General features: G+C 39.4%; 1 protein-coding gene across 7 annotated transcripts in view; it reads right to left on the bottom strand.

Annotated features, from left to right (window-relative positions):
* The window catches only part of DLC1 (DLC1 Rho GTPase activating protein), a 242577-nt gene that overhangs the window by 22916 nt on the left and 192011 nt on the right, over positions 1-27650 (bottom strand). For 6 of the 7 annotated variants that reach the window (XM_071743466.1, XM_071743463.1, XM_071743462.1 and 3 more), the window contains one exon: positions 2519-2590. In XM_071743466.1, coding sequence (XP_071599567.1) covers positions 2519-2590 — 72 coding nt within the window. Of the gene's footprint in view, positions 1-2518; positions 2591-14901; positions 15034-27650 lie in introns of those variants that run through there. The other variant, XM_071743468.1, reaches the window with a different exon arrangement.

Here is a 27650-nt window from a genome sequence, read left to right as displayed (position 1 = left end):
AAAGCTGGGTAAAACCCAAATCTTTGGAAAAGAATGAAAACCAGAAACTCCTTGGCTGTTAATCAGGCTATTTAAAGGTTGACACTGTTAGAACATGAATGAGATATGGTCTGAAATGAAAGCAAGCCAAGCTGCTTGGAGGCCATACTGCCTCCTTTCCTTAGAGAATTATTTAGATACACAACTGGGAGAGTGAGGGGGAGGAAACAATGTTGGCAGAGAGCTGAAAATTTACTACAGCTCTGAAGCAACAATCACATATATATTATTTACTGTCCTCCACAGATTCCTGACTGTCATACAGGTCCTGATCCAGCATTCCTACCACAGCCAATACTCCCATCAAAGCACTGGGTGTTCAGAGAACACAGCAACAAAGGAACAAGCTCTGAATATGCTGTTGCACTTGCATGCAACATTTCTGGTCCAAGTGATTGTCTAGAAAATATTTTAATCTACAAAGACTAGAAAATAGTGAGCTGAAATGACGAAAAGAACAGGATTGGTGTTAATTTGTGGAGAGGTAATCAATATTCTGGCTTTTTTTGTACCAGTAGATAACCTCTCAAATCAACTATTTGTCTTGATTTTGCCTTGGGAATAAAAAAATCATGACATAATCATGATATGCAAGAAACTCTAGCTTTTCTACAGAAAACTGCAGTTTTAGTAAAGCAGCTGATTAATCAAAAGGAAGCTGATTAATTATATTAATCAAAGCAGATGATTAATTAAAAGGCTCACTGATTAATCTCCATTGTAAATGTGTACTGCATGGAACCACTCCATATAGGTGCCTTCTCAGAACACTTGTACTAGCCCCAAGTGATTCATAGGTCTCCCCTTCACTATTTTAAGTCTAAGGTGCAAATAAAGTGGTTGAATACATTCAGATGACTTTTTTCACCTGTGCTGATGTAAGTTTCTACTCTAAGAAAGTTAGAACCTAATCGTGCCCACAAGAAAACATATGGGAGAACTTAAGTCAGAGAGTTGTCAGAGAGCTGACTTGGAAAACACTGATAGTATGCATGAGTCCTTTTTTTTTTTTAATACCAAATTTATCCCACTGCTGTTTTTGTTGTTGTTGCTGCCACCCAGGGATCTTGCAAAGGACAATGGTAGACTGTTTTTGTGTAAGGACAGCTGTCTATTCAATGGGTATGGCTGGTCTTGACTCTTGCTCTCACCTCTGTGGTCCTTTTTATGTTCGGTAGGACATGGTCCTACATTAGAAACTTGATATAAGTTTAGAGTCTTTAGGTAGGGCAATGGGAATCATAGGTAGTATTTGTTTTCTGAACTCAAGTAATTTATTGCATTTACAGCTCAGCATAAACTGAAACCCACAAGCCCATATATTCAGCTGGGAGTCTTGTCCCCAGTTTTAACAAAGACTGGAAGTACAGTCCCAGTTTTGCACCACAAGAAAATCTTGGCATCTCCATTTTCACAAAGAAAAGAAATAAGAAAAAAAAAAAAAAAAAAAAAAAGAGGAAGAGCAATAATAAAAGGAAATTCAATTTCTGAACAGGCAAAGAAAAGTGCTGCTTTTGAAAGTGCTATTATCATCTTATATTGCCAATGCAGCTGCATATCAAAGCTCAACAAGATCATTTTTCAAGAAGGTCAGCTCAGCATTTGCTGTAATTTCCAACAGTTATTCACTGTAAATAATGGACTTTCTATGCTCATTCTTACAAGCAGCAGCTGCAGTTTGTTTCAAAAAAGGAAGAGACAGATAAGAGTGCACAGTAATGCAAGCAGTTTTAGGTGGTGTGTGTGGAAATTATGAACAATAATACACCTCTGTAAAACGAACCTCTAGGATGTCTCACTTTAAAGCAAACTTCTAGTTTGCTCTAGCTAGTAGGCTAGAGAGGCAATGAAGAAAAGTTTTCCTTGAGCAAAACCTTTGTAAAAGTGCACATGAGAAGCGAATCCATCCCACAGACAAGGATGATGAGCACAGGAGTCCCTGAGGAGCTGCTGTACACCTGCACAACAAGTTTGTATGTTCTTTTTTTTCTGTCATAGTGAAACTATGCCAAGCACCAACTCCACCTGTTCTGAAAAACCACACAAGACCTGTGAATCACGAGGTGTACAGACACATCCAGGTATGTGCAGAATTGCCTACTTTGGCTCCACCAGGGGTGCTGGCAGGCAGAGCTGGACATAGCTTCTGTGTTTCTCTAGGACTGGGCTCATAGCACTGGCCAATCACATTTACAGAAATATGGCTCATTTGTGTTTTAACAGCATGGAATGTACCAGGGATTTGTGCTATGAAGATATTTGGAAAATAAAGGCTAAAAGAGAAACTTGGAACAAATTTAAACTCTCAGAGTCTCATTGGGTTTGGTACATCTATGCATGTGGTGAGTAGCAGAAGGCAACCCAGCCCCTAAAATTCACTCCAGTTGTACCCCTGAACTTTATTTATTGGTGCATATTACATCTTATTATTCAAAAATTGCCAGGGGATGATGATGAGTGTGCCAGCTCAGGTGCCTACCTTCATAAAGCTGTGCATACTGCGGGAACCCGGCAGCCCGCAGCCAGTCACAAGCTTCCTTGGCCTCGATTTCTGGAAGAGGACAGAAAAAAAAAAGACACCCTCTGATTAGTGATCTGCAAAGCAAAAACTTCCTCTCCACCACTTCTACTATTCCTCTTACAAAACAAACACATAGATATTCAGCAACTTTGAACTGACACACAAGTTTGCTTGTCCCAGTTTGCTTTTCTTCTCATGATCAAACATATCTTAGATTCTGGGAAGTCAGTAGCAGTCATCCACATTTTACCAACAGCTCATCATTATAATAGTTACGAGAAACAGGCACAGATAACAGCTGCAGGAATAATGGATTATTCTGTACAGGTTTTGTTAACACTAGAGGAACCAGCACCGCAGTGAACTTGAGCAGCATTTGTTCTAGAAAACTTATGATCTCTATCAAGAGATCTCTATCTTCTATCAAGACAAAACTATTTTGTCTTGACAGAAATTCCTAGTAGAGCTTGTAATACGTGGACTTTAGCATCTTGTAGATAGTACTGACAGACCCAAGCCGTAGAACAACTGATACACAGTGCTGCAGTTCACCCAAGCACATATTTACAACCCAACAAGAACCTGGTTTCACTGGAGGTCTTCAAGGCATTTACGAGTTACTTGGTATGTAACCGGAAATTCAGCTCACTTTCCCTGACACTGCCCAAAACAGCATGCCACAAAGTGAAATTATTCACATAAATATACATGACTCCAAAAGAAAGGAAACATTCTGAAAATGGCTTATATTAGTCCGTGAATAAATTATACATAAATTAATGTTACTTAATACAAGCAGAAATAAAGAATATGTTATCTTAGTAGCTCAAACTAGGAAAATGTAATAGGTATTTAGGGTACTCTCCATGTGTTCAGGAAACAGATAGTTAGTTTTGTTCTTCTGAAAATTCCAGAAAGTGCCACTGGGAATTTAGCTCCATGCTTAGAACTGATCAAACAGACATTGAGCAATCAAACTCTTACAGTTCAACTGTCTTTGATTATATTCACTGCTCTTGACAGACCAGAAAAAAGCTTCATTATGCACAACTCAGCAGACAATTTTGCCACCTACCTGGAGAGGATAATACAGCTACCTGCTGCAGAAGCTATGTGTAAAGGATTTTGTTCAGAATTGCTCAGAATAAAGTTACTGCATATAGGGTAGCGAAGAGCCAAATATAACATGAGTAAAGTATTTCAAGACTTTGGCATGTTATGAAATATTCCCAGTGAGATACAGGCACACAATTAAAATCTGATGAAATGGCAGGCACCTTTTAGTATCTCCAACATGACTGCAACCCCCCTCTAATTTTCCAAATTGCTACAAGAGGGTTAAAATATTTTTGCTTTGCCAGACTACTTTGCTAAGATACATACCCAAACCAAGGCTTAAGGTGAGCCAAAGCACAACATTCCAGATAAATAAACAGCTAAAAATCCACTCTCGCTGAAGTCAGGACAAGCAGGCATTTGTGCAACTTGTGTTTGCTTCACCTTTGGGTTATGGGACCACATGAGAACAAGCACGTACAGACTTATTGACTTAGCTACTCATTAAGAAAAAGCATTCTTTAATTCCAATTGCAAGTGATTGTAAAGTTTTGCTTAAAGGAGTATTTAAATTTCAGTATCCTAAGGAATAGATAGGAAATTTAATAAAGAAGGGAATAATAGGAAAGTTAATAAATAAAATGCACTATCCTATAGGTCACATTCTGCAGAAGTGTTTGGGTTGCATGAGAATTTTACTTGATTTAAAACTGAAAATAAAGTTACCCCTGATATACAGTATTTACCTAAAAAAAGCAGGTAGATGCTTGCAGTGCAATTGAAAAATGTGTCAAATTCCTTACTACTACAGTGGCTCTTAAATGTGTCTAAATATTTGTTCACAGGCTCTTTACTGAGCACCCCAGGTGTATGACCTGTAAAATATTTCCAGAGCTAGAAAATTATGCATATGCATTTATCAGACTTTTTTTTTTTTTTTTTTTAAGGTTCTCTATAGAACTTTGTGTGTTTTTACTGCAAATATATACAAAAGTTATGTGGCAGTTGTATTTTACAACCATCCAGGTGTCAGATACCTTTGGGATTTTCAGAGCATATTTGCTTTAAAAATACCTTTGAGAATCTCCCAAGAAGCCTGCCTGGGCAATGAAACACCTGAGTTATTCTTCCTTGGCCACATGACATGCAGAGAATAACAAAACACCAGTACACCTGATCATTGATTAAGTTAGAGGACAGCACCAAAGTAATATTTGCCCCATTTCCCTCTCAAACATTTTGGGAAAGCCAGGGCTCTAGACTGGTTCCTATTGGAAGTCCCTGGAAGGGTGAGAGGTTTGGGGATGTGTCTTGAAGAAGGGGGCAGAGAGCCTCTGTGGTCAGAGATCTCTCTGTGTCATCTCCATCCACACAAATCATGTGTCAGAGAAGGACACGGCAGGGCTATGGGTGACAGAGCAGAGGCAGAACCTAAAACTTTTGATCAGCTGTAGTTGGCCAAACCCAGGACTCCTTCGAGACTGCTCCAATGCCCTGTGGTCAGATGAACGGAAAGGTCACACCAACCCAAATTCCCCATCTCAACCCTGCTGGTTACACTAAGGAGCCAAAGTAGGAATAAAACTGTGTACATATGTGAAATTCAGGCAGATCAAAATATAGCCAGAGGGAGAATCCAGCCCAGGGTGTGCTGAATAGGCTGCACAGAAAGCTGAGTACATAGAACAATCTTTCTCACATAAGAAACACAAACTTAAACAGCTGAAAGCTTGTATAGGCAAAAAGTTATTTATCACAACTTCACTGGAATCTGCCTTTGAGAATAAAATACATTAGTTAAACCTGAGGTTCTGGTCAACTCATTTAAAATATGCTAGAGAGAGCTCATTCCTACACTTCCCACATACCACCTTTTTTTCCAGCTCAGCACCATCAGCCCTGGGACTCTTGGTTTACCAGCTGCCACGGTTTTATATTCAGGTGGCCATGAGAATATGTGCAAGTCCTAGTCATCTGGATCAATGGCAACAGGAATAAGGGACAGGAGGGACAGTAGAGCTTCCAAAATCAGATTTTCCAACTATTTTTGAAAAGTTTTAGAAGGGACAGGGCAGCCAGAAGCCCAGTGTACCTAGGTTAGAGCTCATTACCTGGGCTACAAACTCACTGCTGAGCACAGCATCTGCTTTGCTGGGGCCAGGTAGGAACAGTGGGAGCTTGCAGAGGAACTCTGCACTGCTTTCAAATGCATTTCAGGGAAGCCCTACTTCAGCCCCAATTGATCTGCCACAGTATGTGCAATATGCAAAAATATGCAAAGCAGTTTCCCACCATGTGCATCCTTCTGAAGAAGACTTGGCAGCTGAGCTGATATAAGTTGCTGCAGGCAAGGAACTGGTTTCACTCCCTCCTCCCTGCTCTGCCACTTCCTTTCTGAATCAAACATCCTTGCCAGTTAAGACCTCTACAATAAACTACAATTCAGTATACATTCCAGGCAAGAAATGTATGTACAGCTTTTCAGATGTGCATCCTGAGCCCTCCCCCAGCAGCAGGAGGTTCTTGTACGAAAGAACCGCTGGCAAGAAAGAAATCTCACTATTATTTCTAAATGTCCTGATACACAAGAAAATCTCTGAGAAAGTAAAACAAAACAAAAAAACCCACCCAAAACAAAAAATTACCCAAAAAGGAGGACAATGAAGTCTTTATTCTTCATGTCATGTAAGCAAACAGCAGGCAAATGTGTTAAAGAGGAAACAGGAAATTTTTATTGGAAACAGCTTTATTTGTTAGTCTGTTTCACAAAGCAGGCCTCCATGCTCCAATCAAGGCTAGGAGTTCCTTTTGTGTATGGTTGGGAACCATTAGTCCTTATTTACCCACTTCCTGGGGGGTAGGAGGACCCAGCAGTTCTTCCCCAAACTGGTAAGTTAAAATGGAAACTTCTAAATTCCTTTTTGTTTAACTTTGGTTAATCTTGGTTTCTGGCTCCACAAATTTGCAAGTTTAAAACTTTGAAGCAAAACCATCTCAATTCACACCTTGTTTGATACTGCAGCTGCAGAGGGGAGAACTCTAAGTTGTCTGCAGCTTTTTTGTTGGATAAAACCTTCCTTACTATAGAAAATAAAAACCACATAGTGTGATGCTGTAAAAATGTAATAATGTTTCTAAAAAAAAAACCAAAAAAAAAAAACCCATAGCAGTCTAGCTAGGATGTAGATTGTTTGCTTTCATTTTGCTTCTATGAAACAACACAACTTAAACACCATCTCTTTCAGGGTCTTCAGGACAAGGTGCAAAGCAGATGTATCTTTGTACAGTCATGCACTGACTCCATTTTCACCTAAGTGCTAAACATCATAAGAACAGTTCTTCCAAGCAGATGGTTTCCTCTTGCCTCATTCAACTCAGACACCTTTATAGCCATATTAGCACCTCCACACATCAGTTCTACCCATCTCACCTTTTGGCTCTGCTGCTAAAGCAGACTGTAAGAATCTGTGATGAGACGAGCTGAAGGTTCACTTCACTCCAATGCCAGAGCTAACTACTGGTTTGTTTGGGGTTGAAGTTCACTATTTAACTTTTTCAGAAAAGAAATCTGAAAGTAAAAATTTAATAAAAAATCATCTTCCTAAACTAGCTTGCTGGAGAGTGTCTCCTCTGCAATACAGAGAATATGATTTCTCATCATGAATGCTAGAGATGAACCCTCTTGAGCCTTACCATAATGCATGTAACTCCATAAACTAGCTGCACATTTTCTAAGGCACAGATGGAACACAAAGGAGATTCTTTACCATCCAGGACTGATGCTCCAGTTTAATGGCTGAAAAAGGACTTGCATGCTCAGAAGCTTGTCCTCTTTTTAATGTCTGTATCAGAAAATACTTGTCTCTACTTACTGTGTTCCTCTGAAATTTCTGGTGCTTTGCAAAATTTGTGTTCCAACTCCAAAATGCTATCCTGAGCTATTAAGAAGCTTGAAATCATTCAGGATCATATTTTTTAAGACCAGCTGTGGTATATATGAGACATATTCTCCTCTGGATAGAATTCCACTGGCCAGCTACAAGTAATCATTCTTCCAAGTGCTTGAATTACATCCTTGACACGTGAATTGTGGTCCCAACACTAGACTTGATCACACTATCCAACCTCTAGGTTATAGATACATAAACACGGATGTGAAATCTGAGACAAACCAGGAAAAAACTGCACTGTGGAAACTGTCTACAAATGAGCAGGCCAGGCACTGAAAATGATAAATCAGTTCTGTGTAATGTCATATGCCTGCAGCCCTTTAAAGTTGGGACAGTATGACTTCCTAAGAGCTAGCCTGCTATGTGTCCATGGCCTCAGATTATTTCACTTTGAAGATATGCAACTAGAGCTTGAAAATAATTAAATTCCTTTCCCTAAGTCTGTTTTTTCTCAAACCTACATAGTTAAATATTCCTCAGGCATTATAATTAACTTAGTGCTCCACACCTTTCATGAAAGCTGTATGTAACAAGGACTAAAGAAAGCAAAAACGTAATTAATGAAGAACAGTACTTTACAAGAATAATGCCCTCAAACACTGAAACTTGGTAAGTTTGTCAATAGATGTTCAACCACTAAAAGCTAGAGAATTTTGAAAATCCCATTAAAAGCTCTTGCTAAATTTCATGGTTGGACACTCTTCTTTTAATTCTAAGAGAACAATCTCATCTTATACAAGTCCTAAAATATCAGTCTGACACATCCAGCCCATAAAAGATTCATTTCTTGAAGAACCAGTGAGTCTAAAAGTATATTAAGTATGGCTTTTGAGCTGATACAAGCTTGCACGTTTTGAAGTGAAAGCTGACAACTTTCCCAAGAGGATCCCTTTGCTCCTTTCACCTTTGAAGTGCAACTTGGATTTTGCAATAGCAGCTGCCTTTTTTGATGTTCTCCTGTGTTTTCCTGTGCTTCAATTTACCTTCCACAGTCAAACGATACATGCTGTGATCTCCCCTTCATGCTGCCTGCCTCAACAGCCACTGACATGGATGCACACACCATTTCAAGAAAACATTTCTTACCAAAAACTTTCTGGGGAAAAAAACCCTCAAGTTCTTAAAAGAAACCATATGTGACACCAAATACATATACTGCTTTCTAGTCATAAAAACCCTAGGAAGAGTGGGGAGGGGGGCTGAGAGGAGGGGGATATTACTCAAATATTTAAATATTTCTCAACTCTATGATGATGACTGAAGAAACACTGTCCTTGTGCTCCTGGCTGGCTTTGGGTTAAACATGGGACTGGCTTTTTCAAGTTACAGATCCTTGCAGCAAGACAGTAACTATTCTGCTGATGTTATGTATAAACCACAGGACACTGGGAGAAGAAGCAGAGTATGTTTGGAATTTGTGTGGGAACAGATGAAGAACAAGTAAGGAAACAGATGTTTTAAGATCATATATTGATATTTTCTCTGAAAAAAAATCAGGAAGCTTGAACACTTTTTTTTTGTCAGCAGAGCTTTTTGGAGACAGCAAATGGCTTACTTCCACTGATGGGTTTTTCAGTTTGTTTATTCTCTTAATGATGAAAGCTAAATTAGAAAAAAAAAAGAAATGAGAAAAAATGTGACTGGTTTCTAAAATATCTGCCTAGGTGTATGTTGGCTTCATGTAATTTCCCTCCCTGTCAACTGTACCAGGTTACACAATATAGTAGCTTTAATTGCTCACCAATCCTCTTGGCTAGCACAGGAAACACAATACTGCTTTTGTGAAACAAAAATCTAATTAACTGGAATCTCCTTTTCATAGTCTTCAGCATATTGAAATAAAAGGTTTTTCAGCTCAAAACTTAAGAAGAGAAACAGCACCTGATGAAAATGTTCAAAATCTTTAGTGATTGAGCCAACACCTTCTGAAATCAATGGGAACCATGATTTTCAGCAGAATTAAACCCTTCCCAACACGGGTCCACGGGTCTCCAAAAGCTAACAATAGTCTTTCTCAGGAATCAGTCTAACAGTTCTCATTATTTTTACCTCAAAAAATATTTAAAATGAGACTCTGTTTTCTCTAAGTCCAATTTCCTTGTAAGCCACATCTCAGGCATGGAAAGTAGCTCTGATTTTCATCAGAGCAGAAGGAAGGGTAGAACCCAATGGCAGGAGGGCAGTGAGGCACAACCACCACCCCCAGAGCATGTCCTGGCTGGCAACAGGTCCTCCCCTCCATCACAAGGAGCAATCATCAAAGCAACACCATTTTAGGATTTAATAGGATGTTACTGGGAAAAAGGATATTCTTCATGTATCTATCATGCCCTTTCCCTATACACTCTGTAATGGATTGCAACTACTGCTTATTTTCACACTATTAAGTGTGCTTCTAATTGCCCAAAGTCAGCTGCACTGCTTCCTAATTTTTTGAAGACTTCAGGAAAACACATTCTAGGACAGAAAAAAACGCATCACAAGTCCTGCTTTACACTCTTTACAAAGTTTAATTTATTCCTAAATGGTTTTTTTGCATTTTGAACATATACTGGTGGATCATGAAAATAAATTCAGAAAACAATGCAATATAAAACTAACTTTGTTTGAACGGAAAACCAAATTTCATATAGCAGTTTTTCTTTAAAAGAACGATTATTTTTATATATTAAAGATGGTCTTCATTCATTTTTAAGAAGGTTCACAGATGAAGAGGAACAAGATGTCAAGTGACTTAAAAAAAACTTAAGAAATAATTGAGCATGTGGGTTATTTATCTGGGCTGATTAACACAGGGTGGTCTTGAAGGAGGATTACTTGGGGCAAAGAAAGCAGTTAGTCAAATCCTCTGAAGGAGGTCATGTTGACAGATTCCAGAGTGAGAAACGAATCCTCCTCCAAAGACTGGGAAACAGAAGATGACTTTAACCTTCCCTCAGAAATGACTTGGTTAGAATGACCTTTGAGAACATACTGAAGGGCAAACATTAACCATTGCTACTCCCAAGCCCAGCATTAATCTCCCATCACACCCTGTCTTCAAGCCAGTCAGCATACACACTGTATGCAAAGCTCAAAGCAAAGGCTCATCCTGCTCCAGAGGGAGGCAAGAGTAGGTCCAGAGTGACAGACTTCCTCCAAAAATATCCAAAGTCTGGGCTACCCATTCAGATCCATAAAATAATGGTGCAAGAGCTGATCTGAGCTGTCTCAATAGTTCATATAGAAGAAAGATTTTTATACAGGTAGTTACATCTAGCTTTTTAAGCCACACACATAGGAAGAGCTGTATGGAACAAAGACTACCTTCGCATCATTATCATATAGTGCTTACCTCATTGATGAGCAGTCTACAAACTGCACCCTGTGTGGATCCAATGCTAAATACAAAACACCAGTGGCAGTAAAACAGCCCAACATAAAGCTGGCAGTGGCCCACTGAATACTTCTTTCCCTAACTCAGAATGAAGGTGCAAATCCGGGTTATGCCAAATCAAATATTACTAGGAATTTTCTTTTTCTAGGTATTACAGACAGTTATAGTATTCTGTCTGCTTTAGTGCACACTTGAAAATGCTTTTCTCAGTACTTGATCTAATGGCCACACTTGACAGAATACAGCAGAGCCATCGTAGCACTGCAAAGCCAACACAGTACTGCAAAGGAAAGCAGAGAGACTATGCATGGAAAGAAGAAATGAAGTTATAACAGATCATGAAGCTTTACACTGGAAAATTTATTCTATCTTACAACACAGGGGAAAACTGTTTCAAGTACACATATGGAGAGCAGAGGGATGCATGGCCAGCAGAGCATCTCATTCTGTGGCTCCACAGAGTCACAGAAGGAACATCCCCGAAATGCAAGAATGCAGAGGGGTGTATTTTTCTTAACCCTGAATCTTCAGTAAATGACACGAATAGTTGGGGAAGGTCAAACTGTGTCCACTGCTGGCCTCAGCAAATGTCTTTCACGCATCTCTTCAAGAAGCACACTTTGCAGAGATGGACATGAGCATCTGAATACAGATTTTGACAAATATAAAATAAATCTAAATATAAAATAAAATCAAGTCTAAGGAATTCTGCATCATTTTTTACTTTTAAAAACTGGTATAAAATTTTTATAAGCAGTAAGTGAGTCATCATAGTGTGTCTTCATTGGAAGAGAGACTGGATAGTATTTTCTCTTGATCTAGTCTCATCTAGAACAACTCCTCCCAAGGGAAAATAATAGCATACCATATTTGAAAGAACACGCATCCTAACAAATAACAAGGCTTATCATGCTCCTCTAAAGACACCAAAGTACCTCAGAAAGGTGTGTAGTATTATCTGCAACTTTCAGTTAATGAAACAGTGAATTAAAGGTAGCCAGTTAAGTCATTCTCCACTTTATTTTAATTCTACCAGTTATGCAGTGGTATACAGTACCACAAGACCAGCAGATTTTGAAGGTATGTTGTCCAGAATAGGGAACTAACTCAGTGTCAGCAAATATGGCAGAATAAGCACCCAGTGAAAAGAACGAGAAAGCTCAAACCACAGCCCAGTCCTCTGCCCTTTTCATGAGACTTGCTCATTACCTTTGGAATACAGACTTCTTTTTCCCCCTCGAAACAAGAGAAGGGGGAAAAATAGAAGAAAACAAAACAAAACAAAACTTGGAAAAGACCTTCAGAAATAAAAAAACATGCAATACAATTTTGAAACCCTGAACCAGTCAGAATTACTGACAGTATAGGTGCAAGAAGAAAGTACACCTGGAACTGATGAAATTACCAAAATAACTGGATAATTCATTTCCCCTGAAACAGAGAGGATCAGACTGTAAGCAGAACATCATACCCAATTCATACATGAATTACAGAGGGGCATCATCTCTTTGCTGAGTGGAAATAAACCCAGCAAGTTTTCTGTGAACTGTAGATCATTTGATCACTGTATTTCTATAATATGCAAAGGAAGGAAGGGGAAACATCTGAAGTTATTTTTATTTCCCCAAGTCTTCTGGCTATACTGTGTGAATGCTAGGGTGGGTCTGGCATTGTCTGAAATGTGTCAGGGTCCTTTTGCATAGCCTCATTTCCTTCTTCCTGTTGCTAGGAAGGATAGTTAAGCATGAAAAGCGCTTGTTTACAGTACAGGACCATCCTGTTAAACACAGGAGTTCCCTTCCTCCATCTCCTTTTAACCAGCCAAGGGTGCAGTTGAGTTTATGCTAAAGCCAATAACACAACTTCAATCGGAGGGGAAGAGAAGTTTGAATCTCTCAAGAAGCCCAAACATAACATACTGTGGTGTGCTGACCAGAAAAAACTTTATCATGCGACCTGCATCTCTAAATATTTGCAGAACTCATAAATTCACATGCCTCAAACAAACCATTGCCTAGAATGTAATGACTTAGAAGAACCAGAAAAGTAAAGTCAAGTCACCTCTCATCTCCCTCTTTTAGGAATCCAAATATAAACATTCAAGAGTAGTGCATAGAGATGACTGCAGTACCTTTTTCCTGCACCCACCAGAAGCAAAATACACAGGGTACTTGTGAGTTTCCATGACTAGCAGCAGTCTTTTTCTCTAGCCCAGCAAAGGCAGCTGCAGAACTGGCTAGGAAGATCCTGACTCAAGAATTAAAAAATCCTAGACTGAATCTATACAATTGAGATTTAAAACCCAAACACAAACATGATACCATATACTCTTACTTTCAACTACCACTTAGAAATGAAATTTAACAATAGTTCCATGGTGTTCAAAACAACGGACCTGCACTTCCTTTTGATAAAGAAAATCTATTAACTTTTGCATATACTGTATTTCATAATCAAATAATCTCAGTCCTAATCAGGATCCCACAGGCAAACCAAAATAGTAACCCCAAAACTATTTGCTAAAGAGACATCAATCCCACTTCCTGGCCATCTCTGCCTTCCTCTTTTTTGTTGCTTCTACAGGACATGCAGGTCAGAATGCCTACAGGACATCAGTAAGGATACCTGGGAGTCAAGATAGCAGGCTACAGCTGTGGAATCAACAGAGGTGCCTAACACCAACTCCATGTGCTGTCAGCAATAGTATGGTTGCCAGACAGAGGCTGAATCAGTCTGACACCGAACCGTTGACAGATTCATACTCAGAGCCTCATATAAAATCTGCTTGTCTATTATCTTCCTTAAGTTCACTACAAAACCACTAAAAAATAACGTGACTCAGAGCAGTGATACTCATTTGCTGCTGGGAGTATCTTGATCAGGGCAATTCAAACATATCACATTTATTCCTGTAAAAAAATAAAAGTATCCATAATTGATGCCTAAGAGAAAATTGCATTCCCTAGTTTTTCAATTCACACACTTTAAGTACTATGACACATCAGGGAGAACCTTCTGACCTAGTTGAAGACATTGTTTAAATGTACTTACTTGTCTAATTATCCAAAAGAAAACAGAGGGATTAAAAAAAAAAAGACTGTTGTACCCCTAAGTGGCCTTGACTGGCAATAGAGCTCATTAGGCTAATGGCAACACATCGCTTAACAACTTCACAGTTATGATGGAAGTAACTCATTGGTGGTTGTTTGCGAAAAAAGGGAGGGGGATACGGAAGGTAAAACTGGAAAACAGCATCAGTTTTCTGTTTGCCCCGAGAAGGGGGCGGAGGGTGGGGGGGTTGATCCCGACTGGCAGGAGGTGCTGCTCCTCCGCCGGGATCAAAGCCGCCAGGGGTGACATTAGGGCTGGCCACCGCCGCACGGGGGGAGCCACCGGGCTCCTGGAGGCCATCGGGCTAATTACCAAGAACTTCAAAAGAAACTCGACGGCTCTCGTCTCGCAGGGGAGGGGAAAAAAAAAAAAAAAAAAAAAAAAAAAAAAGAAGCTAAAAAACACAGAAAAAGAGAACGGAAGAAAAGAGAAGGAGAAAACGGAGACAGGCCACGGTGCCCGAGAGAGAGAGAGGTCGCATCCTGCGCGTCCGTCCGCGCCCGCGGCCACTCCGCAGCTCCATGCCCCAGGCTCTGCGGATGTTAACCTTTCGGCCCCGCGCTTCCCGAGCCGCAATGTACGGCCGCTTCCCAGCTCTAAAATGACTCCGAGCTCCAGCCTCACCTGCGGCTGCCCCCGCCCCGACGGCCGCTTTTTACTCCCGCAAACACAGAGGGGCCGGCGGGGCGAAGCCCGGTAACAAAAGGGGGACCCCCGTCACCCCAAACCTCACCGCGCTGCCCCCCAAGCACCCCTCGGCAACGCCGGCCCCGACGCGCAGAGCCTGCGCCCGCGGAGCCCCCAACCCCTTCACCCCGGCGGGCAGGGCGGACGAGCCCCGAGCTTACGTGTGAGGATCATGGTGTCCCGCCTGCCGCGGTGCCTCCGCGGGGCTGCCTGCCTGCCTGCCTCCTTGCCTTCCTGCCTCCTTTCCTGCCTCCCTGCCTGCCTGCGCGGCGGCGGCTCCTCGAAACTGACACCCAGCATGGGGAAGCTGCGCGGCCGCCCGCCCCCTCAGGCGCCCCCGCCCCGCAGCCAGGACCCGCCCCGCGCTCTCCGCGCCCCCTCCGCGCTACCGCTCTGCGCAAGAGGAGGACTCGGCACAGGCAGGCATAGCCCCGTCAAACCCTTACCTGGTTACGACCCATAAATCCTAGCAGAGAGACACACGCAGCACACTCACATCCCTCCACCCCCCATGTTGCCCTTCTGGAGAGGGGGCCCAAAGGGACCTTCACAAACCAAAGGTAATGTGGCCAAAGACGGTCTAAATGGCAACTGTCCCCTTTGCTCCTTGGTAATTTTTTTAATGCCTATCAGCTCATGCGGTGGCCTTTTAGGCGATAGTGATGTTTATAAAAAGCAGTCAGCAAAGCTCTAAATATTATTTCTGGGAAAGGTATAGAAGAGCGCCGAGGTAGAAAGGCAGTGTGGCCCCTGGGTGTCACAAACTGGGTTGGGAAGGCCTGAGCTGCCCTAGGCATGAAGGATGCTGAGCCTGAAGCCTGAACCAAGCCATGCAGAGTGGCTGTGGGAATGGTGGTGCCTGCCTCCCCAGACAGAGTGTCGAAGAGTGCTGTGAAACATTGAAAATGCCTGCACATCATCAGAGTCTCAGTCTGGACCTGGTTAGAAACCTCCAAGTGTTTTTGCTGTGGGGACCACAGCACAACCATAGGCATGACATGGAGATGGCACAGCAAAGCCTGCTTTTGTAGCTCTGTGCCTGGAAATCACTCTCTTCACTATTTACTCCCCTATGTGTTTTGTGAAGATTGTTCAAATGCTTGTTTCTAGGTTGATGCTCACATTCAGAGCTTTAGAATGGCACAAAATAGCTACTTTTGAGCAACTGCCAAACTGTCAGCATGGAAAAGAGTACTGTGAAATTTTGAAAGTATCTGGGTCCCATCAAAGATTATGATTGGTTCATTTTCTTCCAAGCTAGCATCATATTTTATACTTACTGGTGTTATTCTAAGATTTGGTTGTCATTTCTGCACTATAATCTGTCAGATATAGAGTATATATAGTGTGGTGCCTGAGCAGGCAATTTGCTGAAGAATAAACATCTCCTCCTTCTATAGGCTGCAACTGTGGCCAGCTGGCTGATATAGTGTTGTTTCTGGAAACCCCTACACAGCTCCAGATCATTAATTTACTTTAATAGCCCAAAAGAGGGTGGAACTTCACTATATCTTCAAGCTTGACTTTACATACGTTACCTGCTTAATCAATTACCTCTTCATATCTAAACTCGCTCCAGCTCTTTTTGGCATATCCCCATTTACCCGCATTTTTGAATGCTTCTTGTAAGGCAGCAGGGATATATGTTTACAAGGTAGGTCAGGCCCATAAAATGTGAATTCTTAACTCTTACCCAGGGGAGATGGACATGCATTTTTTTTTATACAGTTTTACACACTTGCAGAGTAGGAAGTGACAGAAACAGTCATGACAAGACTTGTAAAAGTCCAGTTCCACATTACTTGTGATTTTCAGAGTCTGAAAAATGTATTTCTCCAATAAAAGAGGAAAAATGGAAAAAAAAATTAAAATATATGTATGAATACAGCAGAATATGTAGGAAAGCATCCTGGCACTAAAGAGTGCTAGAACTAGAAGGCCACAGGAAGCTTTTGAAGGAGAAGAGAATGGACTTCTACTCTACAGAAAAAAAAAAAAAAAAAAAAAAAAGAAAAAAAAAAAAAAAAAGAAAAAAAAAAAAAAAGAAAAAAAAAAAAAAAGGGGAAAGTTTTGGAGGACTCGGCAGTGTAAAAGGAAAGTGAAAAAATCTACTGAGAGGATAAGAATTGTGTGATGGATGCCAAACAAGAATTTGAAGTCAGACAGATTTGGATTGAAGATTCTGGAAGAGGGGAGTGAGATACTTGACAAATGTGGCCCAGACAAATGTGGCCCAGACATAGAAGATGGGAAGCTCTCAGTAGTTAAATAAAAGATTATCATTCTCACATCTACCACTTTGTAAAATAGCAAATGAATGATGCCGCTGCTGATAAAACACTATGTTTGAGCTTTAGTTCTACTCTCCTGTTCTGCTTTCAAGGCTAATCAGCTTCCACAGTAAAGGAGGAATCTCCATTCTCATGGAGCCTTTGTGGATTCCCTCATCAATGTCAGAACCAGGGACTTAGTGTTGGAGAAGTCTGTCTGCTGGGATCATCGCTAAATAGATGCCGGAGGATTATCACTGACCTGGATTAGATTCTTGCTGGTAATCTGAAAGAGAAAGGCTTTGATTCTAGTTTGTTATCAACTCTTGAAGACATGCAGTCTCTCTGGCTTGCATTTTAACTTGGAATTCTATAGGGCTGCTTAGGCAGGCATGTTTTTGGAGCTGGAAAGCAAGGCACCAGTCTCCAATCCACCGTAAAAAACGTGCTCAGAGGAGCATTCCACCTGAGGCATGGGTGTTTAACAGCCTACAACCACCCTAATCACTCATCTGGCTCTAAAGAGTGTTGTGAAATCAGTAGAGCTTTGGCCTTTAATATTTTTATTTCTTTATCTCTCTGGCTATTCAAAGAGCAGGCAGCTGTCTGACAGAGACACAGGATTTTGGAAGTAGTCTGCCTAAGAGGGTTGGCTCTGTGGAGTGCTGTTATCCTTAATGCAATCAATGAGCTCTTGCTGGATGGTAAAGTAATTGTCAAGGATTGCCCGACAGGCACAATTATTCACTTTAGAAGGTGAATTCTGCTTCTGTTGTAACTGCATAGAGGGGTGATTCGCTGGACGGCATCTAATAATAAGGACTTGATTGTCCTCAGTTTTCCCTCCCAGGCCCAAATGCCTTAATGGTTAACTGTACCCTGGTCATCCTTTTTGTTCTCAATAGTGCAGTACACAGAAAAGTCCCAATTTGTAATTAGTCAACTGACCTGCTGGTACAAACACAGGATTGTCAGGCACATGATTGCAATTCTAAACGCTAGTATTAATAACCTCTTAGCAGCAGCATGATAGATTATAGAGCAGCTCCAGCCTGAGTTTCCAGGCCTCTGGCTCTGGGCTTGGATTCCTTGTGGTATTTGTGTGTAGTATTTCCACAGTCCAAAGGACCTTCATGTTCCAACCATTGTCAGCAAAACAATTAACTTTGCATTTTCTTGCACTTGACTTTACTGAAAAGTAATTATTTCAAGGAGTCTGTAATTGTTGAGGCCTCTTGACAAAGCATGTTTGCACTATCACTTCTCAGAGATAAGCAGTATTAAGAATGCCTTCCTTTCAGAGAAGGAAAGCTGTTGTTTCACCTACTAGAGAATCACGAAATGAAAGAAAGCATCTTTCCAAAATATTTTTTAACAAAATACATAGGAAAGTCATTGTATTGCATAAACATAGGTGCTGCTCTACTGCTTGTAACTGATAGGCTCGCTGCTCTAGAAGTCTTCCTCTAGAAATAAACAGTATTTGATCCCAGGAAACATTTAGGTTTAGGTGTCCCATCCCCCCGCCTCCTCCTCCCTCCTTTTTTTTTTTAACAGTAAACAATACAGAAGATTAACCTTGCCTTATTCTTTGTGGTGCATATAAATGATTATTTTAAAAGAAGGAGCTCTATGTTTTTGTCTGCTTTTGAATGCTTTCAAACTGTGAGTTCAACAGTTCAAGCTGAAAATGAAATTACTGGGTTCAAACTGTACTTCAGAAAGGCTCTATTGTATGGATGAGAAATAAAAATTGATTATGTAGTTTAGCAAAGATATAATTTGGTAAAATATAAATACAGACAAACTGAAATAGGAGGAGGAGAGAAAATAAGTACTTTCATTCCATTTAAATGCAGAGGGTAAGCTCCACAGCTTACATGGGATACCACTGTTTCATAGAAATTGGAGATGTAGGGTATCTTTTCCATCTATGCTTAAGATGCTGTCACTGGTTATGATTTATGTTTTGAAGGCTGAAGATTTTTCTGCTGTTAATGGTCTGCCTTCCCTTCAATTAAAAGCTATATTTTGACATTAAAAAAAAGTGATTCAGCTTTGGATAGGATAAACCTTATTTAGAAGAAGTGCTAGAGTAGTTAAAATTTCTAACTTGTGATGAAGGCTGAGAGATGAATCAGAGTAAATATATTGCCTGTGGCACATAGAAGTCCTTTTTCCTTGTACTTGAAAAAATTCAGATCTCAGAATTCTTTTACTTATAAAGAATCAATCACCGCTTCACAACAAGGAATCCGCCTGTGGGATTGGCAGGACTCAAACCTCTGCATTTACATGGTGGAAATGGTCATGTCAGCAAGGCCTAATGGATATGCAGGTCCCAGAGGAAATTGCTCTGACAAACTCCAGTAGAGAAAGCTGCAACAAAGGTTTGGCTCTGCCAAGGCACCATCCCTAGGTTTAGCTGTGGTGCCTAATTTGAATGGGAGTGTCTGTGCTGGGATTCACACCCCTTGTTCTCTTCCCCTGTGCAAGTCACCATGTGCAATTAAGTGCAACACAGCACAAAGGATGCTTTTACTCAAAATATATGTTAGAGAATGATCAGAAGACGAGCAGTTTGATGATAGTGTATAATGGAGATGGTAAATATAAATATATATTATATATATATATAACCAATACATATTTATATAAATATATAATATATATATATATATAACCAATACATATATATATATATATTGGTTTTGTGTTGCTTGGGAAAGAAGAGGGATTCTTTTCAGACCAACACTCTTGTTTTTACTTTGTGTTCTTGTGACAGCAGCTTTATCATTACTAGGTCAACCAGCTCTTCCCTCTTCATTTTTAAGCAAACAGATTTTACCTTCCACCTTTAAAACCACTGGTTTCCAAGGCATTCCAGTGGTAAGATGTGGGGGCTTGTAAAGCTCATTCTGTGTTTCACACATGACCTCCAGTCTGATGAAGAAAAAAGGTCAACTTTTACAGACAGACAACAGTAACCTTCATTAAAGCAAGATGCAGGTTGCTCATTAAAGTAGATGAAAACTGAAAGACTGGTGCCTTAAACATGTCAAAACAGTGGTTAAAAATCATTTTATGAAGCAGCTGTGTTGTTATAATACACATGAGATGCTAGACTTTTCAACATGTTACCTAGGAGAGATGCTGTGAGCCATGCAGTGCCCAACTGGTGTTAAAAGCAGGGGATGGGAAGGAAAGGGATTTTTTGTTTTTAATTTTTTATTATTATAGTAAGTAAAAAAATATGAACAATGAAAAATTTCCTTTCAAGGACAAAGTTGTTGTTCCATCTTGTGTGATCCAAGGCTTTTTGCTTAAATGAAGTCTATATTCATTAAACTTATTTCCTCTGGAGGAAATAGGCATATGAATCCACCTGGACCAGTTGACCCATTATGTGAAAAACTGCTGCTGTTTTAGCCTTGGGGAATCTCTAGGACTCAGGAAATAATTTTAAACACATGATTCAATAAAACACCATAACTATGGCAACTGGAACACATACAATGTGATAGCTAATTTCACCTCAGCATTCATCAGGGGAGTTACTAGCTTGATACCATAGCATGGAGAGTAGATATTTTTAATGTATTGTGAAATTACAGAGATAGGGGAGAAGGGAAACACATGTTAATAAGCCCAGTGAACAAAGTCAGTCCTGGAGTAAGTCTGGGTAGATTCATAACCTTCCTTGGTCCTGTTCTTGAGAGTGTACTAGACTGAGTCTCCAAATACCTATCTGTAGTCTTGGTCTATCCATTCCCTTCCTCGTACTTCATTTTTTCCCCAGATAAAACAGGGAGAATAATGTCTGCCTCTTTTGCAAAGCCCCTGAGATGTACTGCTGGAAGTGCTATATGACATTATTATACCAATTCTGTGCCTAATAAAAATCCTCATGCAGATTGCCAGTTTGACTGCTTCTTTCATTGTCCATGCCCATGTTCCTACTTTTTGTAACTGAAAAATAGCTTACAGAAGCAATTACCTTGTACTTTACTGGGAGATATACACGCAGACAGTTACTTAAGGGCACCTTAAGTAACTTGCTGGAGTGTCAACACCCATAATGGTGTCTGAGGAAAGACGAGAGAAGTGGAGGGGGAAGCTAGCTGTCTTGCCAGCAAGAACAAACTGAGTTGGAGAAGATTTATTAGGTGTATATTACCCAGATAAATGTGATCCTGACTTGAATGAGAGCCAGCAATAGCAAGGGGAGAGGGTCAGGCAGAAAGAAGTGGCTGTTTGGCCTTCGTCAACAGCTTCAAGACCTGACGGGGATTAGGAGGAGTAACAGAATTGTTGGGGTGTTCATTTGTCACTCTAAAAATTTAGGATTATAGATTCTAAACGGATGGCCAGCTTAGCTGAAAAATGCTTCCTGCATGCTACATTTCTCTTTTTATGCCAGCGTGTTACAGAGAGTGAGAGGACCGTATGACATTATTTGTGAACATGATACAATACATAGAAGTTACTGACAGGTTAATAAGACCTTGCATGTTTTAAAAACAAAGACACATATTCAGTTACATGACCACAAGAAACATGGAAAGCAGTTAGTTTGCTTTCATATTTCAACACTGCCACATACTGAAGGTCTACCTTTTTTACTCTGCTTGTTTCTGAGGTTTTACTTTTGCCTTCATATCATTTTACAAAGAGACATGGTAAATGAATTTGTTCTTGAGAGAGCAGATCTCTTACATCTAACCTTAGCCCACAGCAGTTTTTAAATGTCTAAATTTTGAATTTAAAAAAAAAGAAAAAAGAAAAAAAGACAGATTCTTTTACCATTCGTTATTACTAGGAATATATGAAAGTATTATTTTTACTAAAGAAAAAAACAGAAATCTCATATTCTGAAATACCTGGGTTTTTTTTCAGCAGACTTCAAAATGCAAAGACATTTGTATTTGATTTGAAAATACTTTCACCTAAATCTCTTTGTCCAGTACACCTGATAAACTGAGTTAACCCGGCTGTTATATTAAACTTCACAACAGTCCTGTCACTTAAAGCAAGACAGCAAACTCTGCACTCACTTTCTATTACTTTAAATCAAAAATGCAGTGAAGCAGATTCTCTAAAAGTTGGACTGGATGATCTTACAGGTATTTTCCAACCTGAACAATTCTATGATTATATGATTCTGTACTGCTGCTATTTTTGAAGCCTGTGGTTGCACATTAATATGTAAGAACTAAGGAGCTACCTATGTAACTCCATTAAAAACAATTTATTAGAAAAAATTCAGACGTATCTTTCAGATAACAGGCTTCCTCATGCTATAGCAAAAAATTCATTTATTTAAATGACACCTTTAGGATAGCAAAAAATGCATCCTGAAGAACCCTTTCTTTCCTCCATCATCATCACCTATCTGTCCTGGTAGTGCCATGTGCCCTGTGGGAATCTGACAAATGACACACATGGAACAGATACAGCTCTGATGTTTTTAAAACCTTCTTGCCACTGGATTCTTTCAGTCTTCTGTTTCTGGCAGTTTTACTAAGGATTCATTATGATACATGATGGGTAGTACAAAACAATAAGCTTTAAATATTATTTCTTCATGGACCCCTGTTAAATGTATGAACACCACTATTTACAGGATGCGGTGTCAAGAAGGGTACAGATCATTTCTGGTCTTGTACTTCTAAAATGAGAAAGATCTGTTTTGAGAAAAGTAACACAGGAGAAAAAAGTCTGATTCAGCTAACCTGCTTTTTGTTTGATCACAACTTCAGAGAGTTCAAGGCAGCCAGGGACATACCTGTGCTAGGATCAATGGGGCAAGTGATTAACAGGGATAGGCTGCCCTGCACTTTTCCTGCTCAAACTAGAACTTTCTCTGCTTTGAAACAAGAGCCTTTATAGCACTCAGTAGAATTATGTTTCTCAGGAGCAGCGTAAGAGTACTGAAATTAATCTCAATTTTCTCTGCTGAGGAATCTTTATTTTTTCCAGATACTGAAGGTCTATTAAACATCAAGATTAACAGCGTGCCTGGCATCTGATTTTTAGTCAGGAAGTATAAACAATGACTTGAAAGGTGGATATACAGAACTTTCCATCTGATTTACCAGTAGCTCTTTAGGCTCTGTCATGCATGCCATATTGACCTTAAAAACTTAATTACCTAAGCTTTAAGAAACCACATGCTTGCCTCAGCTCCTTAATGTAAATCCATGACAGCACTAAGAAAAAGGCCTACCAAAAAAATCCCGAAAATTTAGATTCTAACAGGTCATAATGCAGAATTTCTCAGACAACAAAGTGAGTTGAATTATTTAAAAAATATTTGGAAGTAAAAGCCACACCTCACTTGACCTGGAATGCAAGAATCCCACATGTCAAAAAATTATAAGGCAGATACCCCAAAATCATAAGCTATCTTGAAAACAGTAAGTTTTAAACATGCATTTAGGAAGCTTTCTTTTTGATATAAAGACAAAAAATGTATGTGATTGCTTTTATGTAAAAGCTAAATCAAAACCAAAAAAGTGAAGTTCACCTCTATGTTAGACAGGTATTGGAAGAGTTCAGTAGCTTATCTCCTGTGCTATGTCTGTTGCATTTCAGAAAGTTAGCTGGCTTCATCAAGATGATTTGGACCACATGGGAAACTTTCTGGCTAGCATACAGAGTGAGAACAAGGAGAACTCAACCTTAGTTCTGCTTATGAAATAGCAAATTATGGCTAGCTTTTAGCTAACCTAGGATTCTTGGGTGTTCCATCTCATCCTAAAGGGCAGAATACCTTCTTGCATTACCCTCTGATAATACCTTGTTTTCTCCCTAAGCCATGTAAAAACTGCTGCACTTGGAGTAAGAATTTCTCATCTTCATATTTTTAGCACCTATGCTGGGTATTTTTTTCACCTGCTGCCAGTTTCTTCACCTCATTTCCTCCATTTCCTTTCCTTCTATTTCTCTCTTCCTCTTCCCTCCTTATTCTAGGGGCTACCAGTGACAAACGCAAGGAGCAGAAGTGCCCTCCTTAGTTCTCATCTCCTCTCCCTTTGTCCAATGCAAGTGAAAAGCAGATGGAACATGGGATCCAGAGCTGTTGAACACTGTTCATCAACAAGGGAAAAGGGAAAAACATACAAACAAGAAGAAAAATATACCTAGTTTCTAGGAGGGACTGAGAAGCTTGAGCTCAAAAGGAAAATATCAGAAAACTGAGACAGGAAATCACTGGTAGACTGAATGAGCTGGGACAGAGCGAACTGTATCTGCAATTGTACAGCAAAGCTAAATCTAGAATTCAATTTAATGGTTCCATGGAACCAGATGATACCCAGTGCTCAGAACATTCGGATATGAACAAATGTAGTAAATGAAACAAGAAATAAGTGGTCTCCAAGTATCCTTCTGAGTTTCTGCTAGAATTTCTGCTACTGGTTCATAGCTACTTTATAATGTAGTGCAGAGCACAATAGAAAGGTCAGACAATTGTGGCGGGTTAGTCTGCCTGCACGATCTCATATCTTGATTAGAAAAGGGCTTTGTTTATTTCAGAGTAGAAAAAAATGTAAACCACATTGCTACAAATTCACGTATGCAACTCAATTTATGTTGATGGGTATATTGAAATTTGAGTGCATAAATGCTTGCAGGATCATGGCCTTACTTTTTGGATGATGGATTTTCAGACCATTTCACAGACCATTTTTATGATCTCAACCACACTTCATTTGAAACTCTTATGCTCATTCCATTAAGAAGAGCTTCTCAAGAATGAAAAGCTGATGCTTTATCCTCGGGCCACTTGTACCTACTATTTCTGATCTGGCTGATAATGCCAGAAATCAAACCAGAGATTCTCAGAACAGCAAGGCTTTTCATAACAGCCTCTCTGCATGAAAAGTCCACGTGTCAGCTAAGAAAATGAATTTCTAATAATACTTGGCACTGAATGAGTGGCTTGTCTCAAAGAAGTACACCAAGCACTGTTTATATGATCTTTGTAACACTGATATAAGTTTCACCTATTTAAATCATCTTTGTCTTAGCCATCTTTGTATCAAGAAGCTCATAATGGATATGATAACCTCAAAATCAATATAGGATATATATATTTAATAAGGAAATAAAAACATGCTAGGGATATTTTGACTGGTGTGCTTAATAGTGTTTCTTTATTGCACAGTGAATAACATTTTCTGTGCCTGCTTAAAATTCTGGAGAACTTTGTGCTAGTGACAGCAATTAAGAATTACCTTTTTTAAGACAGCCAAATGTTATAAACATTTTCTCTATGCATTTTAAATGCCTTTTTAAAGTCATTACCTATAAGTGTGATGTTTTTTTAATTCTGAACTTAATTCCTTGATACAGTTTTCAGAACATGCTACTCTGCAAACTCTGTAATGCCACAGACTTGTAAATGTAGTACTGTAATTTGCAGAGTTAGCAAATAAAGGCTTAATCATATTTCTATGTTGTAGAATTACATAGACTGTATGCATATGCTGTAAAGTAACAAATATACTCTCTAAGACTGATTTAGAAATTAATGCCCCTACTTCGCTTTAGATTTAAAAGAGTAATCTGAAAAAAATAAATGTACACATTAAAAGGCTAGTTTGTTATTCTTGGTTCAAATAGCAGCAGTTTTAAAAGACAAGCATTCCTTTACAGGCTGCAGATGAATCAAAGTTCTCTGATTCCTGTAAAAATGTGTCTCTACAGTCATAGTTTGTTCTGGATCAATTCCAGTGCATTGTGACAATGGAAACTAGAAAGGAAAACTCAAGAGGGTATTTTTGATCACTTTTACCTCTATTAACAATGTGATGCTATTTCCATTGTTCCTGTTATAAAAATAAGTAGCTGACATGTTCCTCAGAATTGATTATTGTGTTTTAGTCAACAGATCAGCCATCAAGATGTTGCAGCCTATCAGGAAAGGGAGTGGAAAGGAGCAGACAGAGAAACCTCAAAGGAAAGGACAAGACACTGTGTCTTTTGTCCTTTGTTCCAAGATGGAAATAAACTGTCTCCACTTTTGATAAGCTCCTCTTTTGATCTTTGTTTGCAATAATTAGAGTTAGACACTAGAGTTATTTTATGAACGCTTTTAGGTTTAGCCCCCCAAAGTTCATATGAATATGAGTTATTTGTTATTCACAACAATTACATCAATTAAATTTTATGATTTAATTTTAGGTATGGAGATTTTGCCTAACATACAAGTGACTAGTTATTGACAGAGCTGGAAAAGCTGCTAAGTTTTTCTTTCCTGCAGATTTAATTTCACTTCATATTTTACAAACATGTCATATAAATATATAAATCTTACATATATGTCTTTTTGAGGGTGGGATAGTTTAGAGATACCTGTTACTGTGCTCCCATATGCTTTAGAAGGTCTGGAAAATCTGCCCTATAATCCTCACTTATGAGTACAAGTAAATACTCTGTCAGATATCCTTGGCTGCACAGAGAAGCAGACTTCTTACTCTAATTCATGATGAATGAAAAATGGGATCCAGTTGCAACAGGAAATCCTGGGAAATAAGTATTTGTGATTCAGCTGAACTAAGAAGCATAGCTGGGGTGTTACCTACTTGTGATGCAAGTCTAAGAAGAAATTAAGGTCTTAGCTTAAGAACAAATGTGGTTTTCTTTGTTTGCAAAGCCAGATATTGTTCTAGGAAAAACAAACAAACAAACAAAAATACCCAAAAAACAAACAACAAACCACCAAAACATGACAGTGCCAGAAACAGCTCCACAAGAAGGCAAAAGAAATTAGTTGCAATTATCTATGAAGTTAAAAACATAGCATATCTGGGCAATTTTCATGTGTATGACCAGAAGCCTGGATGGTACTGAGTAAATCAAATGTAATACTCACAGAATGATGGAAGTAAATTCACTAATGTATAAACATATTTGGGGTACACAGTAAGTTGTGATTTCAGCAAACAGCCAAGAATTAAAGAGCTTGTGTATAGATTTACATCACTGTTAAATCACAGATTTTAAGAATTATTACAACTTAAACTCCAGATCTTGTTCAGGATTCCTGCTTAAAGGTGTGTCTCCTTTTAAAATGCCTGCTTTAGGAATGTACCTTGATTTTAAGATTTCAAGTGAGAAAGAACTTCAAAGTTTAAAATGTGAGAAACGATGTCTGAGTTTAAAAAGCTTGCCTTAATCCAAATTTTGATTCTCTTAGAAGCAGTATCTAGTCTTTTGATCTCTTTATGCCTTTGTCTGCCAGACCAGGTTCTTTTCCAGTGTCCTGAAGACCACGATCAAGCTGTGGGATTGCAATAGGAACCACATGATGCAAAGCTGTAACATGCCTCCTACTGTCAAGGACAAAAAAAAATAATCTTTGCTTTGCTGAGACACATCATTGTGAAAGTATACAGTTTCATGGCTGCAGATTTTAACAACTGCATCATTTTTAGTAACTTCCTGAAGTATGTAGAGGTATAGCAATTTACTGGAAAATACAGAATGCTCCTGAAGTGGTCTAAATTGCTGAATCTTTGTATCTCTAGTGGACTATAGTCTATGCTTATCAGCTGCATAAGTGCTACAGTCTAAACAAAGGGTAATAATGTTCAGCTGGAATTCCAGGAAAGGAAGCTTAATGCGGACTTCCTGAT

Source organism: Heliangelus exortis, chromosome 4, assembly GCF_036169615.1.
Source record: "Heliangelus exortis chromosome 4, bHelExo1.hap1, whole genome shotgun sequence".
NCBI classification, from domain to species: Eukaryota; Metazoa; Chordata; class Aves; order Apodiformes; family Trochilidae; genus Heliangelus; species Heliangelus exortis.
The sequence above is the reverse complement of the archived record's forward strand: the minus strand, read 5'-3'. Positions and strand labels throughout refer to the sequence as shown.